This window comes from Haplochromis burtoni, unplaced genomic scaffold (assembly GCF_018398535.1).
Source record: "Haplochromis burtoni strain Fernald_Lab_line unplaced genomic scaffold, NCSU_Asbu1 Contig_142, whole genome shotgun sequence".
In the NCBI taxonomy this organism is placed as follows: Eukaryota; Metazoa; Chordata; class Actinopteri; order Cichliformes; family Cichlidae; genus Haplochromis; species Haplochromis burtoni.
In genome coordinates this window covers 950,509-968,313 of record NW_024582503.1, presented here as the reverse complement: position 1 = coordinate 968,313, position 17,805 = coordinate 950,509, and the positions used below count along the sequence as shown (strand labels likewise).

The 17,805-nt window shown below is 39.3% G+C and overlaps 2 protein-coding genes across 2 annotated transcripts in view; both read right to left on the bottom strand.

The window, feature by feature from the left end:
- Positions 1-12,025, bottom strand: part of scgn (secretagogin, EF-hand calcium binding protein) — a gene marked incomplete in the record, with an annotated part of 13,677 nt that extends 1,652 nt beyond the window's left edge. Inside the window, 9 exon segments of the mRNA XM_042224586.1 lie at positions 1,453-1,512; positions 1,644-1,689; positions 1,890-1,945; positions 2,518-2,595; positions 2,922-2,978; positions 4,700-4,789; positions 7,800-7,892; positions 11,296-11,366; positions 11,792-12,025. Coding sequence (XP_042080520.1) covers positions 1,453-1,512; positions 1,644-1,689; positions 1,890-1,945; positions 2,518-2,595; positions 2,922-2,978; positions 4,700-4,789; positions 7,800-7,892; positions 11,296-11,366; positions 11,792-11,861 — 621 coding nt within the window.
- Positions 12,026-12,847: 822 nt separating this feature from the next.
- The window catches only part of LOC102311185 (F-actin-uncapping protein LRRC16A), a gene marked incomplete at its 5' end in the record, with an annotated part of 70,944 nt that continues 65,986 nt past the window's right edge, over positions 12,848-17,805 (bottom strand). The window contains 3 exon segments of the mRNA XM_042224585.1: positions 12,848-15,363; positions 17,192-17,320; positions 17,420-17,683. Of these exon segments, the coding sequence (XP_042080519.1) occupies positions 15,191-15,363; positions 17,192-17,320; positions 17,420-17,683 (566 nt within the window). The 3' untranslated portion in view covers positions 12,848-15,190.

Sequence of the window (17,805 nt, the reverse complement as noted above, 5' to 3'; positions counted from 1 at the left end):
AGGCGTCGGTGAAACGACTCATAGAAAAAAAGTTTAAAAATCAGATCTTAGGGAATCACGTCACTGTCTTTTATTCTGTGCTAAAAACTACTCATATAAATACTTAAATGTTTATAGAATAGAACTGGGTTTTACCATGAGACCAGCTCTTAGCTCTTTAACCTTCTGCCTATGTTAAAATATTAGCTAACTAACTTGTTCCCATCTTACTACTCTATTATATGTTAAGTACTTAAACTACTTTATTCTTTAATATCCTGAAAACTGCAGAACAATTGTCAGTAAGCTGATTTGATCATGTATCCAAGTACAGAAAAAAAGGGTTCATTCAGATCATTTCCTCAGGTATAACTTGACAACTGCATGCAGATTACTTTAGAGAATATGTGGGCTTATTGGAGGGTTCTCAGGCTGCAGTAGGTGTTTGATTAATCAGAATGACAGCGTTAACTCATCATCCCAGAGAGTGATTTGACTACATAATGGATTATTTACATCATCATCTAGATTACAGATATACCGAGCCCACCGCAGCACAGTATGCAAATCTGTGAGTGCTATTAATTGGCACAGGAAGACAATAGTGCTGATGATATCTGCCCTGGGGTCAGTCCTACTGATAAGAGATTCAATAACAAGTTGAAAAGAGACTGCTGAACCCATGTTTTATGTTACAATCTGATCGACACACTACATGGAAATTGGCAACTGCAGGCACAGAAAATAATATATTATACAGCCGTCCACTGCCGGCAGCTTTATCACCACAGGGTGCTTTGCTCATGATTTCTGCTGAAATTATTATTATTTTTTGTATTTGCTACAGCAAAAAATATCTGCTTTGTTTTAACAAAGAAAACCTGAATCCAAACATCCAATATTATTTGACCTCTAGGTTTGCATTTGGCAAGCCAAATAGTGTTTGTCTACATAGATGCAGATTTTATTTTAATATTCAGTCAGTTTAACACTGAGCCAGACAGCAGCCTTTCTCCCTTTAGTCTCTAGCTTGTTGAACAAGCAACCAAAGAAATATTTGTTAGAGATGGACAGTTAATAAACCTGCACATAGCTGCACATCGTGTGGCATGTAAAAATACCTGCAGAGTAATACCTAATTTGGTTTACTCCTACTAAATATCTCCTGTATTTTGTGCCTCCTTGCTTATGTCTTCAGTTACGTGTTGTCTTCCACTGAGATCGATCATGTGATTCATCACAACTATCTGCTACGACTTGCCGTAACAATTAACAGTACACTGAGAAGTTGGAATACAGTGCAGATGCAACATTTTAGAGGTGCAACAAATGTAGTGATCATGTGTCACTTGTTCCACACGATGTCTTACCGCAATATTCCCATATTTTCTTTCAGAATGTGCTGATGAATAACGTGGAAAACATGTCTGGAAATGATTGTCTTTCATCCACTCACTGTATTATTGTACTTACAACATCATAGTGGTTAAAGATCTTCTCAAAGTCTCTCTTTCTCTCGTCTTTACTGCAGGCCTTGGATGAACAAGGGACAAGACGGGAGGAGGGAAAAAAGTTAAACAAGAATTTGATTTAATCATAGATTTTAATCTGTTGTTGATCCAGTTACAAAACTTATGAAAGAGCAACATAAAGAAGAAACTTACATCCATTCGGAACTGGAGAAGGAAATTTTCTTCTAAAGCTAAGATCCTTACGGGAAAAACATGGAAAATACAGGGAAATAGTTTGTATCACCAGCTTTGAAATAATCTTATGAATAGTTTCATTCATTCTTACAGAATAACTAAACAAACGGACATTCTGTGTATCCGGTAAGAGACAGTGGAATTCATTCTGAGACATGTAGCGTCTTGAGCTGTTATCACTGAGCAAGAATCTTTGAGCCGTACCTCGCCAGATCGTTCAGATCCAAACGTCCGTCCTTGTTCTTGTCAAAGATTTTCATCTGCAAGAAAACAGGATGTGTTAAGAAGCATGAAAAACATAACCCTCAGTGAACGTCTGTCTTATTTCTTTGTTTTTCTGCCTTTTTTCTTAAAACCACCTGCAACTCTAGAGCCACTCATCAATCTGTATGACTCTGTGGAAGAATCAATCTCTTGTAAAATGAAAAGTATAAAGGAGAAGGAATAGGCTGTCTGACACTTGAGGCTGGTAGAAAAGTAACTGGGGAAGAAGAATTTGTATTTGATATTGCTCGATTTTGATCCTTTTGTCATTTGATAGCCGCAAAAGCAAAGAAAATACCAACAAAATGACATCACAAGAATCGCAAAAATCTCTAATAATAAATAAATAAAAACAAGTAACGTTTTGGGGACAACCAATACAAGTCAACATTACAGGAAACTCACAACTCCTTTACCAGCTTTACACAGCCACACAGGAAATGCAACAGGCGATCCGGCTAACAGTTAAGTCAATGAAGGGGCCGATGAGTCCAGCTTCACACTGAATCAACAGCATAAACTGTCAGCAAGGACTAATCGCACTTAATTCAAGAGTTGGATTTACTACCATTGCATCAGTGTAGTCCTCCAGCTTGTCCGGTGTCACTTCCTTGTGCTGCAGCTCGAACAAGTCTTTCAGGAAAGCCTATCGGTTTATCAAATAATCAAACAGCAAAACAGTCAGTTCTAGGAGTTCTAGTTTACAAATTCTGCAAAAAAACAAAACAAAACCAAAACAGCGCTTTATTTATGCACGGTATGAAAAAAAAGTAAAGACATTCACAGCATTGATATGCATTTAAAGCACCGTATATCTCTAAATCAAACAGCCATTACTAGATCACACCAAAAACAACGAATCTCTATTCTGAAGAAGAAGATTGCATCTTGGTATGTGGAAGAACAGGAAACAGTCGGTGAGGAAAAGACACATTAAATGCTTCTGCTTCACAAGGAGTTTATTTTTGTTACCTTCAGCTCCTGAGCCGATATGTAGCCACTGCAGTCAACATCATACTTCCTCCATATCTAAACAGGCAAATCAGCAAAGTATTACATGTGATGTCCCGCGGTTATTGAGACTATCTGAATACTGTAAAATCACAGTAATTCATATCATTGTGTTTTTACAGGATATTAACTAAAGAGAATTGCAGTTTGCTGGTGAAATTCCCTGGAAGTGCAGTGCAGATTTACTTTAGATAGATTATTATAGATTTATTGCCAACAGTACTCACTTCTCTGCCTTCACATGCAAACACATTTGTGTGACATCTCATTCTTTATCCATAGAATTTAATATGATGTCAGGCCACCCTTTTCAGCTATAACGGCTTCAAATCTTCTAGGACGGCTTTCCCACAAGGTTTAGGAGTGTGTTTATGGGAATTAGTGAAGATTCTTCCAGAAACACACATGTGAGTTCAGACGCTGATGTTGGACCAGAGCGCTCTAATTCATCCCAAATCGGTTGAGGTCAGGACTCTGTGCAGGCCAGTGAAGTTCTCCCACACCAAACGTGCTCATTCCGTGTCTTTCTGGACCTTACTTTGTGCGCTGGTGCGCAGTCATGTTGGAACAGGAAGGGGCCATCCCCAAACTGTTCCCACAAAGTTGGGAGCATGACATTTTCCAAAATGTCTTGGTATGCTGAAGCACAGAGCGTTCTGGAACTAAGAGACCGAGTCCAACTCCCCAAAAAACAACCCCACACCATAATCCCTCCTCCACTAAATTTTATACTTGGCACAGTCCAGCAGACAAGTACTGTTCTCTGGGCAACCATCAAACCTAGCCATCGGATTGCCAGAGGGAGAAGAGGATGAGAGAACACGCCTCCACTGCAGCTGACACTTTACATGCACTTGGTGATGTAAGGTGTGGATGCAGGTGCTCGGCTGTGGAAACCCATGCCATGAAGCTCTTTCTGCTCTTTGTTCTTGTACTAATCTGAAGGTCATATGAAGTCTGGAGGTCAGTAGCAACTGACTCTGCAGAAAGTTGGCAACCTCTGCAGAACATGCACCTCATGCTTTAATTTTACATGGCCTACTACTCCGTGGATGAAATGCTGACACTCCCAATCGCTTCCACCTTTTTTTTAATACCACTGACAGTGGAAAATTTAAGTGTGAGGAAATTTTACTTGTAGCACAGGTGGCATCCTATCACGGTACCACCCTGGAATTCCCTTTGTGGAAGAGCGACCCATTCTTTGTTTGTTAATTTTACCCCTGTGAGCACAGAAGTGAAGTGGAACACCTGAACTCAGTGATTTCGATGGGTGAGTAATTTGGGTAATATATTCAGGAAAACCTGTTGAAGGTTTGAAGAACCACAATGGGCTATCACCACACTGTAAAGCATTTCAAACAACAATCAGTAGCTGCAAGCGTTCATGCAGAAATCTCACATGCGACTTGTTGAATCTGACCTGCCATGAAGATTTTTTAGTCAACTTAATCAAATAAAAGAACACCTGAGCCCATTCATACTCTTCCAACGTGCAAAAAAAGGACGATGATGTCCAGTGAAATAATGTGTCATTTGAGGATATAAAAAACAGTCCACTAATCAGATCTTTAACGGTGTGTTCTCCATATGCAAGCCTCAAAGCCTGGGCCATCAAGATACCACTGGGGTTTGAGAGGTTTTAATACTACTGGCATTACTTTTAATTGTTAAAATTGTTGATGGGCGATGCTTAGGTCATGCCATGCTCTGCTCTCGTGTGTTATTTTTGACCTTACCGTCATGAATTCAACAGTGTTGTCCAGAGGATTTTCTCTGCGGAAAACTAAAAGGAAGTTTTCATCCTCAGGCAGGATCATGTGGGCCAGCTGGAAAATAAAAACAGACACAAAAATCTGAGTAAAGACAATGATGATGCTCCGTGAAGCTTTTCATCTTAATTCTCGACTAAAGTTTCCATATTGGGAGACAACACAAGGGGATGATTTAATTTAGGTGTGGTCCTGCACTAGCCCATCCTGGCTCCTCTCCAGTTCATGATGCTTTACTCTTGTCTGTCCTTCTAACCAACATCAGGCCTCCATTAGCAGATTAAACCATCTTCGATCATCATTCCTACAAAAACACGAGATAATACTGGTGCATTCAGGTCACAAATCCTGATGAGACCTATAGTAAAACAAAATAGTTTACTGCACAAAATATGTGGCTTTTAAAGAGCTGATTGCTTAAACAAGTGTTGCTTAATGTTTTTTTCTTAGCTCACTTTAATGCCGTGAAACAAAAGTCACAGATGCAAAACAGACCTCTGTAAGTTTTCTTTTTGCCAGTGAGGCATGTGGTCGCAACATAACAGTTGCACACACCAAAGAATTCATGCCATGATGTATATCTGGCACACAACAGTTTGTTTGCTAAGTGCACTTAAACAGATCACTCATGTATAGAAACAGCAACTGCAGCAGAGACAGGATATTGTGGCTTTCTGGGTTTTTGACTTCCTACTAATAATGTATGTGAGGATGTCTCAAGCGTGCAAGGTGGGGAGATGGCATCATGACCCAAAAAGTGGTTGATTCAGACACATTTATCTTCAAGTGTGTAGCAATTCCTGGTACAAACCCAGATGAGATGCTACATCTATAAATGATATGACTTAAATAAGTATTTCAACTTATACCACTATGATGCAAATAAAATGCTCAATATATGTCCTAGCACACATTTACATGTAGTGAATTTTTATGTGTTGAGACTGAACATTAGCTACACTTTGTTAAAAATGATAACTGCAGTCTTTATGAATGTGTGTGTGGAGCATCGCAGCTAAAGCTCTGTCACCTTGAATCTTGCACACACATCTGGAGGACTCTCTATGACAAGTATGACAAGAGAAGTGTTTGAACAGAGGTGTTAGTTTACTACATACTCTGTTTAGAGACTGAACTTGTCTCAGAGACTGAACTTGTCTCTGAACTAGTTCAGTTTCTGAGCTAGTACCACAGAGCATTGTACACATTATCCTACTGGAAGCAGCCATTAGAAGGTGGGCACACACTGGTGGAAGTAAAGTCTTCAGGTAGCCTGTAGTGTTCAGTTAGTGCGAACTTGTGCCAACAATGGTGTAATACCGTATATGAATCAGAATGGTTCCATGCTTTCTTTCCATTCACCTCAAATCCTGGCCTACCATGTATATATTGCAGCAGAAATTGAGACTCATCATATCAGGCAGCATCCAGTCTTCTGCTGCTGTAGCCTATCTACTTCAAGATTCACCATCTGTTTGTAATGAGTGGATATTTAATTTACTGTTGCCTTCTTATCAGCTCCAAGAGTTCTGGCCATTCACTGACCTCTCACATCAGCAAAGCACCATAGTACTGGCACTCTCTGAATATTTTCTCTTATTCAGAACATTCTTTGAAAACTCTAGAGATGGCTGTGTGTGAAAATCCCAGTAGATCAGCCGTTTCTGAAATACTCAGAGCTGCCCGTCTGGCACCAAAAAAAACCACACCACGTTCATTTAAATCACCGTTCTTCTCCAGCTCTGAAGGTCAGTTTGACCTTCAGCAGGTCATCTTGACCTTGTTGAATTTGATTGCTACCACAGGTTTGGCTTATTAGATATTTGCTTGATTTAACAGGTGTACTTGTAAGTGGCCAGGGACTGCATGTGACAACTGAAACTACGATTGCCTTTCCATTTGTTTGGACAAGAGCTTGAATCACCTGCTAAATTAGCACAACAATTATAATAGCTTACATAAAAATGATTATAGTGACATCCACACAAACAGAGTTGGCACAAAAGGATGACTGTTACCAGACTGGAAATTTTTATAAGCAATTACTGACATAAAACCTGAGTTATGGTTTTGAAACTGTGTCGGGAAATTCAGATGGGCAGAACATGAAGCTACAAAGAATACTCTGTCCCTGCCTCGGTCACAGTAAATCTTCAACGGGGCACTTAGGGAAGATATGTATTGATTTTTATTTTCAGCTTTCTGAGTAAATGCCTAAGCTTTTGTGTCTGTGGTTGCTGCACACATGGGAATGGTCTAATGAATGGCTGAAAGTTTCTGTGTTAGAAGGAAACATAATTCATTTCATTGCTCTGATGAAGCACTGTGGCTACTGCTTAGCTGGGAGGTGCATCAATTACCCAGAGTGGAGCTCGGGAGAGCAGCGACATATAAATATGTCTGTAAAATTCAGGGGAACAGCTGCTGCATGTTAACTCGTCAGTCACATTTGATTTAAGGAAATAAATGGAATAAATCAGAAAGTCCTGTAAGAATTAACCCTGGTTAAACCCAAAAAAAATGATGTCGATGTTTGAAGAATTAAAATAAATCAGTGGGCCTTTCACAATGCCAGTATATTGTTTACACTGCATAATGTAAGCATCAAAAGAACAAAAGAGTACAGTTTATACATTGTATATAGAGCAAACTGATATTTATTATATGGACTCTTTAAATTAGGATTTTCGTGCTATTCTCCTCTGGCTGTCTTTTCGCTGCAAGGATAACTTTGGATAAGCCCCATTAGTCCGAATAATTTCAGTTCTTCTTAGATAACATACAGACTGAGCTACTGTCATACATAGATGAGGTAAATAAAAGAAGAAAAGGACATGCAGCCAAAGAAGTGATAGGAGGACTTGAATAGACAAAGTGTATAGAAAACAGGAAGTTAGCCCAAGAAACTAAACAAGTTATCAGAGAGTGACTTTGTAGTGTCATGCTGGATGTTTGTGCACACCAAAGTCTAGAATTGTACAGCTTAAATTTTCACATTTTGCTGAAAGCTTTGGTATTAAAGAAAAAAGGAGAATTCATGTGTGTTATGAGACATAACCGGCTGTACCTCCTGAATCTGTAGTTTCCCGTCGGCAGTGACATCATAGGCAGACATAAACCTTTTCTTCAAATTCTGGACATCTTCTTCAGTGACTTTGTCCTGTACAGATTAAAACAAAACATTGATTCTCTATCCAAACTCAACCATTACAAAACCAGTACACGGTTTAACTGAAAGGCAGCTACAGTGTGGAATAAACAACGGTTCTAAATGTACACAGTAATAAAAAATAATATATAAGATAAATCCAGTTATGCTATTACATACAGGTTGCTTACTATATATTTGAGAATCTTAAGAATCAAAGATATTGAACATAATACTTCAATGGGTGAGTCACACTTATTTTAAGCAGTGTCACCATGGATACTTATTTAATCTAAGACTTTTTTTTTCTCTCAAGGTCTGCTTTCTCTACCCCAGGCTAACTGATCCACAGCTTAACCCACAGTTCACTTACTTGGCCTTCCTTTTCACATTCCCATTCTCACTACTCACTACATTATCACTGCAGGAGATCACCTGCCTACATCTACCCTCTACCATACCATGCCCCCCTTCACAACATCTATGAACCTCCTCTGAGGTCTTCCTCTTTCCCACCTGCCTAGCAGCTCCACCTCAAACCCCCTCTGTCCAATATATCAGCTATCCCTCCTAATCAAATGTTCCATACAGCTCAAACTTGCTTCTCTAACTTTGTCTCCAAAATGTAGAACCCGAGCTGTCTATCTGATGTTTTCATTTCTAATCCCGTCCTGGTCTTTCCTAGTGAAAATCTCAGCTTCCTCAGCTCTGCCACCTCCAGCTCAGCCTCCTCTCTCTTTGTTAGTTCTAGCATCTCCCAACCATACATCACAGCAGGTTTCACTACTATCTTGTAAACATCCCCTTGATCTCTTGCTGCTCCTTCTGTTGCAAATCATCCCCCACACTCCTCTCCGCTCACTCCACCCTACCTGCACTCGTTTCTTTACTTCTCTCAAGTGTATTTAAACTACTCTACGTTGAATACCTCAACTCCTTGCAGCTTCACTTTTCCACACCTCTCTCTCATTCACATATTCTGTCTTACTTCAAATTTCATTCCTCTATTATCCAGGGCATACCCCCACCTCTGCAGGGCCTTTCTACATGCTCCGTATTCGAACTACAGGTCACAAAGTTGTCTGGGAACATCATCGCTTTCTAAGACTACTGCTTTGATCTCCACTGCCAGCCTGTCTATCACCATGCCAACAAAAAGGGGCTCAGAGCCGACTGATCCATCCACTGGAAACCATCCTTGGGACCTGTGCGAGCTCGTTGTAATTACTGCCAGACCAACCTGTTGACTCAAGTCAAAGAGCAGTCCTGAGAGAGCTGACAATTTTTAGGACAAAATGAGATCTTTTTCAGTTCATTTATCAGTCATTCGGTTTATATAGTACCCTAACAACAATCCAGAGGCTTGTGACTGGAGTGACTGGAGCTCATTAGGCGAGTAGGTCTTCTACTCAGTGGAAGGTTGGTGGTTCGATCCCTGGCTGGTCGCCAAAGTATCCTTGGCCAAGATACTCAACCCACAAATTACTCTTCGATGTATTCATTGGAATATCTAATTGTTAGATAGAAAGCACTTAGATAGAAAAAAGTACTAGTATGAATGGATGTGAATGAGGCATATTGTGTAAAGTGCTTTGAGTCTTCACCTAGAATAGAACAACACTGACCCATTGAGATTCCCAGTGGACAGACTGTGCTGGGTCTTTTTATTTTCCATTACCATCTCAATTATGTGCTTTTATCTGATGGATTCTTAACTTGCTATTTGATGCACAACACTGTACTAGAGTTGCATTCAAGAATAAAGAAAACACTTTCTAATAGACTGTAAACAAAAATAAACAGACCATAAAAAGAAAGAAAAAGCAGTGCAGAGTTAGTTTGTTGCATGCTTATCTCAGCTTCTTTCATTTCCTCTGCAGACCAGTTTCTTTCTCTGCCAGATGTCAGATACGTGTGAATCAACTGAAGGCGATAATTTTGAGCCACTGAAGTTCTTTTAAAGTATATTTAGCAGCTCATCTTTCAGTTCTTTTTTAACCATGAACCACTCTGTAACAGTAACTATAGAAACCTGTGGATCTAAGGGGCTGAAGTCTGACTCTCTGCTTCATCCAATGCAGTGTACACAGTCTGCAGACTACAAGGTGACAGCCCTTCTCATTGCAGGAAGAGTATTGCTCTTGAGCATTAGCCTTGTATCACTCACTCTGTTGCTAAGTAAAGATTTTAAAGCAAACAACTTAATTTGAAAAACATGTTTTTCTAGACTAGCACAATACTAACTTGAGCATTGTTTAGATTTTACTGCCACAATACACTTGCAATGTATCACATAAAACCTGAGTATGCAACTTGTGAGCAATTCTTGTACAATATTTTGCACCACATGCATAATTATGTGGCATGATGCACTCCAGGAAACAAAAGAACAAACCAAAGAGCACTGTGTGGCTGATGCTGCCCAATAGTTCAAAAGCAACGAATAGAAAAAAAACAGAATGACTGTCAAGTGCTTTTGTAGCACAAAAACAAACACACCAAACACTATATCACCTTGGGGGGGCATTATGGATGGAAAGCAAACATCAGAAAGACAAAAAGGACATGTGGTTGGTGGTCTGTTTGTACTAGTACTACATAATTAGTATCCAAGGGAGTTCCACTGATAAACACACATGCAAACACGAACGTGTGCTAATAGATGTGTGCTCGTCTCAGTGTCCATTAGGAAAGAGCTGGCTCCGTCTTTTTTTCAAGACAACGGTACTATAACGTTCCTCAGTAAACACGATGTGTCATTAGTGCACAAAACACACAGAAATGGCCAGTTTCTAATCACGTCAAGTGCTTTTCCTGACAGTGCCCAGAGCTCTTTAATTGAGTTGTGCCTAACATCCTTAAGTCACCCCACCCATTTTAGATAGCTCCATAATGTTCAGCTGCCCACACGGCAGAAAATGCTGTGAATTCTGTGTCTGAATTAAAATTGGGATTACCCAATTCACACTTTTCTTTTCATAAACTGCCTCCAGTGAATTCATGAGACCAAAAAGAAGAAAATACCTCCTACTGTGCAGCAATTTGTAAATTTTGTGGCAACAGAAATAGAAAAGCATTAGACTAAACAATCTATAAAATTCAGGCCTTCATGCAAATTTCTACACCACTACTTCTACTGATACTATATAGAGATAAAATCATACTAACATGCACACTTTGTGGCAACAGAAATAGAAAAGCATTAGACTAAACAATCTATAAAATGCAGGCCTTCATGCAAATTTCTACACCACTACTTCTACTGATACTATATAGAGATAAAATCATACTACATGCACACAGAGTGTCAGGATCAGATGTTACGATGCTATAATTTTCATCATTGTGCTTGATCAGCTGCCCTTGACTGTATTTAACAGCTGTCATCGCAATAATTCATCCAGAGGCGACTTACCTGTGGACGCAGTCTTTTCATCATGTGACGGAAAAAGTCATCAAGCTCTTTGCCCTCAATGTAGCCATTATCTGTCCAATTATAAAAAAGAAAATCCTGATGTCATTAACAATTAAACAAAGTTGGACTTTCTTTCAAATAAATAAATAAATACCTAGTGGAGAAGTAGCTCTACCATAAACAAGCTGAGTTCATATTTTTAGGTGTCTTGTGCAACTTTGCACTACTGCTTAGTATTCAACACCCTCTTTGTTTTATCTAATCTTTTCAGATGTGATTAATACAAAGTTCCTACAGGAAATGAACAACTCACTCATTCTCTTCTTTTTTTTTCTTTTTTTTTAAAATGTGATTATATGTAGCATACTAATATTTCAACTTCATGAGAGGTCACCTTTCTTAAATGTCTAGCAATGACAAAAAAAATAATTCTAGGTACTCCACTCTGTTTTATGTTTTATTATAAGAATAAGAAGACATGAGTGAATGTCCTTACCATCTGCATCAAAGTGTTGCCATATCTCCAGGAAACCAGCTGCGTCCAGGTCCTCAAAGGCAGAGTCCATGTTTATTAAGGAAAAGCAGGCTGTGAACTTTACACATACAGAAAGAACGACGTCTGAGGTGACAAACTGTTTTTACACTGTAGCCTGCTTGGTTGACATATGCTTTTTGTGACTAAGCGAAAAACCACTCCTCCTTCCTCTGTGTATGTGTGTGTAGGGAGAGAGAGAAACACACAGTTCACACACAGAAGGAACAGCACTACTGTATTTGCCATCTGGTGGTTGTTTAGCTACACTGCAAAGCAGATCTTCAACTGGAACAGCAGATACACACAACGTGACAAATGTTATAGCCTGTAAAATTATTTTAATCAGTATTAATTGCATGAAGAAATGCCCATCATCAGACTTAGTGGAACATATTTAACCGTGTCCAAACAGAACAAGTGATGTATTAATGACAGAAGGAAACAACCAAACAACAAAAACACATTGAAGTGCATTAACAATCAAAGTAAACCTAAAGTGATTACGTTTAATAAATAATTACGTACAAAGAATTCATTTCTACATTTATAAACAAGTGAGAGGAAAACCAACAAATGATCAAGACATCACCGGCCACTGTTTGCTTTTTTTGAATTTTTTTTTTTTTTATTATTCCAAATAAGTTACAAACAAATCCCTAGTATAGAAGTGTACTTAGTACCAAAACAATATAGGATTCGCTGCGGTCACATAGGTGTGTGGCTATATCATATGTAAGTATATTACACGTGCATATGTTACACATACATATATACACACACCTACATGTATGACAGCACATATATACATACAGTACAACTCACAGTCACATCATGCAGTCACACACGTAGACACCGAGGTCTAAACTTAATGCTACGAGTTATTTTCATGTTTCTCCCACCAACAGAAACGATGTGGACACACAAGTTTGGAAGGAAACTGGAAACTATCTTTCACGCGATACCACAGATGTCCGGATCCTTTCCTTGCAGCATATTGCAAAGTAGTGCTTTTTTTTGTTTGTTTGTTTTAGATAGGCGTGAACACCTTTGAGACAAAAAGTGAAGTCTGAGTGTTGAAAATCAAAGCAGCTCTTAGGGACAAGACTATATACAGCAGAGACGTTGTTATTTCAAGTCCATGATTAGTGACAAAGAAGCAAAACCTAACCCTAGAAAAAAGACATCAGAAGACACCATAATATATGGAAAAGGTGCACCAGTAAGACCTTTGGCCCTGACTTGAATTAGGCTCTTGCACAGTAACATAAATACAAGCCATGGCCCTTTCACACTGTTCATGAAGACCCAATCTTGAGCGCACATATCAAAATGACAATAGAGCACAGCTCGACCTGCAGAATAAGTAGTTAATGCGATATAAAAGGTTGGAGTTTACATACCGGTGTTTATAGAGTGTGATGCTGACATTATGTCAGACCGAGTGACTGCAGAGCTCGAAATAAAAACAGAGGCATCTGTTTAAGACTGAACTGGCAACACAGTGCAGCATCACACTCAGGAAGAGTGGGCTGACTGAAGCATATCGGCCACTAAAAACCGACGTGGCATGAGTGGGATATCAAACCATTTATGCAACGTCTGTGAAACTGCACGGTCCAGTATCAAAAAAAACAGCATCACGTGCAGATGGAGAGATGAGCTGTCCACAAATCCTTTGCCACTTTCACTGTTTTCTTTACTTTTTTTCAATTCTGAAGATTATTGAGTCCAAAAGCACCATGTATTTGAGAAAGTTTGCAAACTGTATCAGTGTGAAAAGGTCACTGCTTGTTCTTAGAAGAGAGAAATCAGAAGAATTTGGCCTGAGACCCGAGCTAATGTGACTCAGTCAGATCCTGAAAATGGTATGTACAAAATAGCCCGAAGGTCCACGTGGTCAAAATACTGCTACCTTCAGTTCACTTTCACTTTAGGCACTGCTTGCTTTTTGAATTTAAGCATTATGATTGCCACCTAATGGCTTGAGTTTTTTTCCCGTCCTGTGTGGAAAGTAAAAGTGAACTAAATTTGGAAGATGCTGAGGAAGAAGAGTGTCTGAAGGCTGGATTTCCTTCCTGTATCCTGCTTTTACACAGAGGACAAACTGATGAGGTTATTTTCAAAGCCTGGGCTTTTCTTTTGGAGGAATGCCAATATTACTCAATGAATAACATTAGTCTGTTTTTGGAAGGAAGGAGCCCTCTTTATCTTTAAGAGCAATACAGAGTCTCAACATTTTGACTAAAGGCTGCAATTTGTTTTCAGGAACACTTAGTAAGAATTTAATTTTGTTATAAACACAGAAATTTGGCCAAAATGTATACAATCAAACTCTGTATTGCACTTTAGTGGTATCCTCTCCCCTTAAAACAGCAAATAAGATATTTTTCCCACAGTGTTTACGTACAGAGAACAGTATTATTTAACAGTGCTGAAGCCGTACTGATTATCAATAAAGTTAAAGTTAAACACATCGCACTGTCACTCCAGCTCTTGCAGTGAGTCTAACTTGAGTCCAGGTGGTGTGTTTGCTTTACACTGATTTAGAGTTATCCCTCAGTCCTGCAGTGTAGTCTGGCTAGTCCCCTGTGAGTAAGTCAAAGTACATCAAATATATCTGAGTTCTGTCTTTGCTTAGAGTCTCAGCTGAAACCTGTATATTCCTGTAAAAAAAACACGAATTGCATAATGGATTCAGGCACCGTTGAAGTCCCCAAAAAGTCCTTTGCACATGCTGAAGATTGTATATACCAAAATCTGTAAAAATATATTGAAAAAAAACAAACGCCATTGATTCCTGGTCTGGTTGTATGGGTAAAGTACAGTAATCGTGACGTGAGCGGTATTGCGTGTTTGGTCCTTCGGAGACGAGCTATGGCAACAGACAACAGAAAGACTCAAGTTAAAGATTTTACACGTACACACACTTTCACAGTCTCTCTGCTTTTTTGTATAAATGTCATGCATCATTTTTAGTGGTTTGAAAACTTAAGATTTCTATTTAGGTTCCAGACATGAGATTTTTACCTGAAAGCAGAGATCAATAGTGTGATCTAGAGAGGAGAGAGAAGGCTGTCTGTGAGAAGGAAGCTCTTTTGCGACATAGTAAAGTATTTGGGTTAGGTTAGATAACCAAGGAGTTAAAACCCATCATTAAACATAATTAAATTAAGAGGTTTTCTTTTTATAAACTATTACAAACCAAATATGATTGTTGTACTTTGCAGTCAGACAGGACCTACAGGTACAAGCTCTAACACAAAAGAAACAACAGTTAGGTTTGCTGCCCTGTGGGGGCTTTCCTTCGTTCAATGTAAATTTGAAGCTTGTCAACAGGCGTTTTACGTCAATTTGTTTTACTTATATCAAAATAAAGTCTTTGTCTGCCTCCTCCCCAGAGTCTGAGGACTTCTTGCCTGCTGCTTTGTCCTTGTCTGAGTTTGCACGTTGGTCCTTGTTCTTGGAGGAGCTGTGATCTTCAGAGTTGGTGCTGAGAGGGCTGGAGCGCTGAACAGAGTCCAACATAGATCTCACTGGTGGAGATAAAAGGAGAAGAAATAATGAAGCAAGAAAGAGAAGAAAACTTTAACAATTTTAGCTGTTTATTGTTTAGTAACTAACCCACAAGGACTGATGGCTGCTTATTTTCACCTCGGTTCTCTTTCTATATTATGGTTATTTTTCAACAGTAGGATAATGGAAAAAATAACCATGTTTGCTGCTGTAATAATGATATTATTAAGTTATAAGACTATGAAAGGAAAGCGAAAATAAAATTAAATCAAGAGAACTTGTAACATTTTATCTATCTATGTTTGGACCTTTTAGCTCAGAGCCTCGAGCAGAAGCATAGTTAGCTTCTTTAACCATATTTCTAAACTGGCAACAGACCATTGTGACTGTGCAATTTGAAGAGTAAGATTCAGTACCATGGCATATGATTGGTTGAGTTGACATGAATGAATTTAAGCTCTGTGGTCCCACGGGAATGAAAGAAGTGGCGTTCCATATGTTCCATTAAGAAATGGAGAGAAAATTGCAATATTTTAAATATTCTCAAGAGCAGCCCTACACTCAGTTAATAATACATAAACTCACTTTAGGGATTAAGATTAATGCTGTCCACAGTTTGAATATTGGCTTTGATCCCGTCTTTGTAGTTTCAGCATATTTCAGGAGCTGTACTTTTTATCTACTTCATCACACCACTTTTTCTGAGTGGCAGCCTGCATGAAGTTGATTTTTCTTGCTTATTGTGATCATTATGTTGAGTCAAAATGGCAACTTTTTGCTTTTGAAATCTTGCAAAATCACATTTTTTTTTAAAAAGTTTACTAGTGGTTTTACTTTGCACTACATTGACCAGCAGATCACGCTGACAACTGTAGTGCTTGGAGCGAGGCCTGGGATCCCAGATGAGATCCGGAGGAAAGTGCAGAGTTTCAGAGACGGAGCTGTTGAGTGAGCATCATGGGGAACGTGAGGTGTTTGGACAGTAATATGGGCAAGTTCAGTGAGATGACTGAGACCAGGGGGAAGACGGTCTGTAGTCTTCGCTTACTGGACCACAGTGGCTTCAGGCTTCTGGTGAACTGGGACTTTAATCTGAACAGAAGTTAACATTGCTGTTTAAATGTAGTTTGAATAAACACAGTGTGTGGATTCCTCCATCAGGAACAGATAACAACCAGATAACAACAGGGACTACATTTCAGCTCCTTCTTGTGTCATATTTAGATTCAAATTAATGACTTCTTTATGTGGCTACTAAACTGAGCTCCTCCTTTAGGCAACTCTGGAACCTTTCAGAGTTATTTCTTTCTGTGATGTTGCATTTCATTTACTTTTTTCATATAAAGTTGAATTTACAATCATCATAAGGAATATAAAGGCAGTGCTTTAAGTTTTAAATGTTGGGATCTAACCAGTATTCATGTTTGAAATGAAAACTTTTGTCAAAGGTCACTTGAAGCTTGGCCACTGGACCAGGGTTTCAAATACAAACTCTCACATTAATAATAATGTATACATGTTACATAATAGATAGTAGATCAAAGGCAGTGAGAGCCTTGTGAGAGCTGTGACCTGAATCTGTCAGTGTCACATCTGTCATTTCGTAGAAAATACAGCAGCGGCCTCCACGGCACGATAGCAAATACGAGACCGCAGGGGAAGCAAACACTGTGTCAGATCCTGACAGCGAGCTCAAACATCCACCAGTCTGTCCAACTTCACGAGGAGACAAAAAAGTAACAGCTGATGTATTTATACGGGGATGACTGACAGTTCACTGCATTTTCAGTGAGGCTCAAAATCTATTTTCTTTAATGTGTTAACATGAACAAAATAGGAGAAACGTACCTTCCTGAGTGGTTTTGTTGGTGGAGACTCCGTCCTTGCCTTTTTCCGATAGCACCCTCTTCAGTGTTGGAGGAAGAACTGTGGCTTTATGAGACACACTGCCACTGCTGGTGGAATCTGAGCTCTCATCTATGTGAAGAAAAAACAAAGCAAGAGAAAACAATCTTTAAGCATTAAGTATGGATACATACCTAACAAAATAAAACATCGCACAGAGTTTGACAGTACCTATGCTCCTGCTGCTATTCGTGGTCCTCGGCTTCTGCGGGATTGTAGGTCGAGCAGCCAGAGCAGGCTTTGCTCCCTGTGGCACCGGTGGTTTGGGACTTACTGGTCCTCCTGGGGAACTTGAGGAAGACGTAGCTCTGAGACGAGGAGCTGGCTCGGGCTTAGTCTCACCGCGTGGTGAGGTCTTCTCTGGAGAAGCAGGGTCGGGCTTACTAACAGAACCACCTGGAGACCTGCTTTCTGGAGTGGTGGGTTGAGGCTTGGCTGTTTTACACGTGTAACAATGAAAAAGAAAAATCTGTTTTTTTATTGTTTTATTGTACTGGAAACATCAAAAAGATTCTTAAACTTTCTCCTCTAAAATTTCAGGTATATGAAGAAGAAAA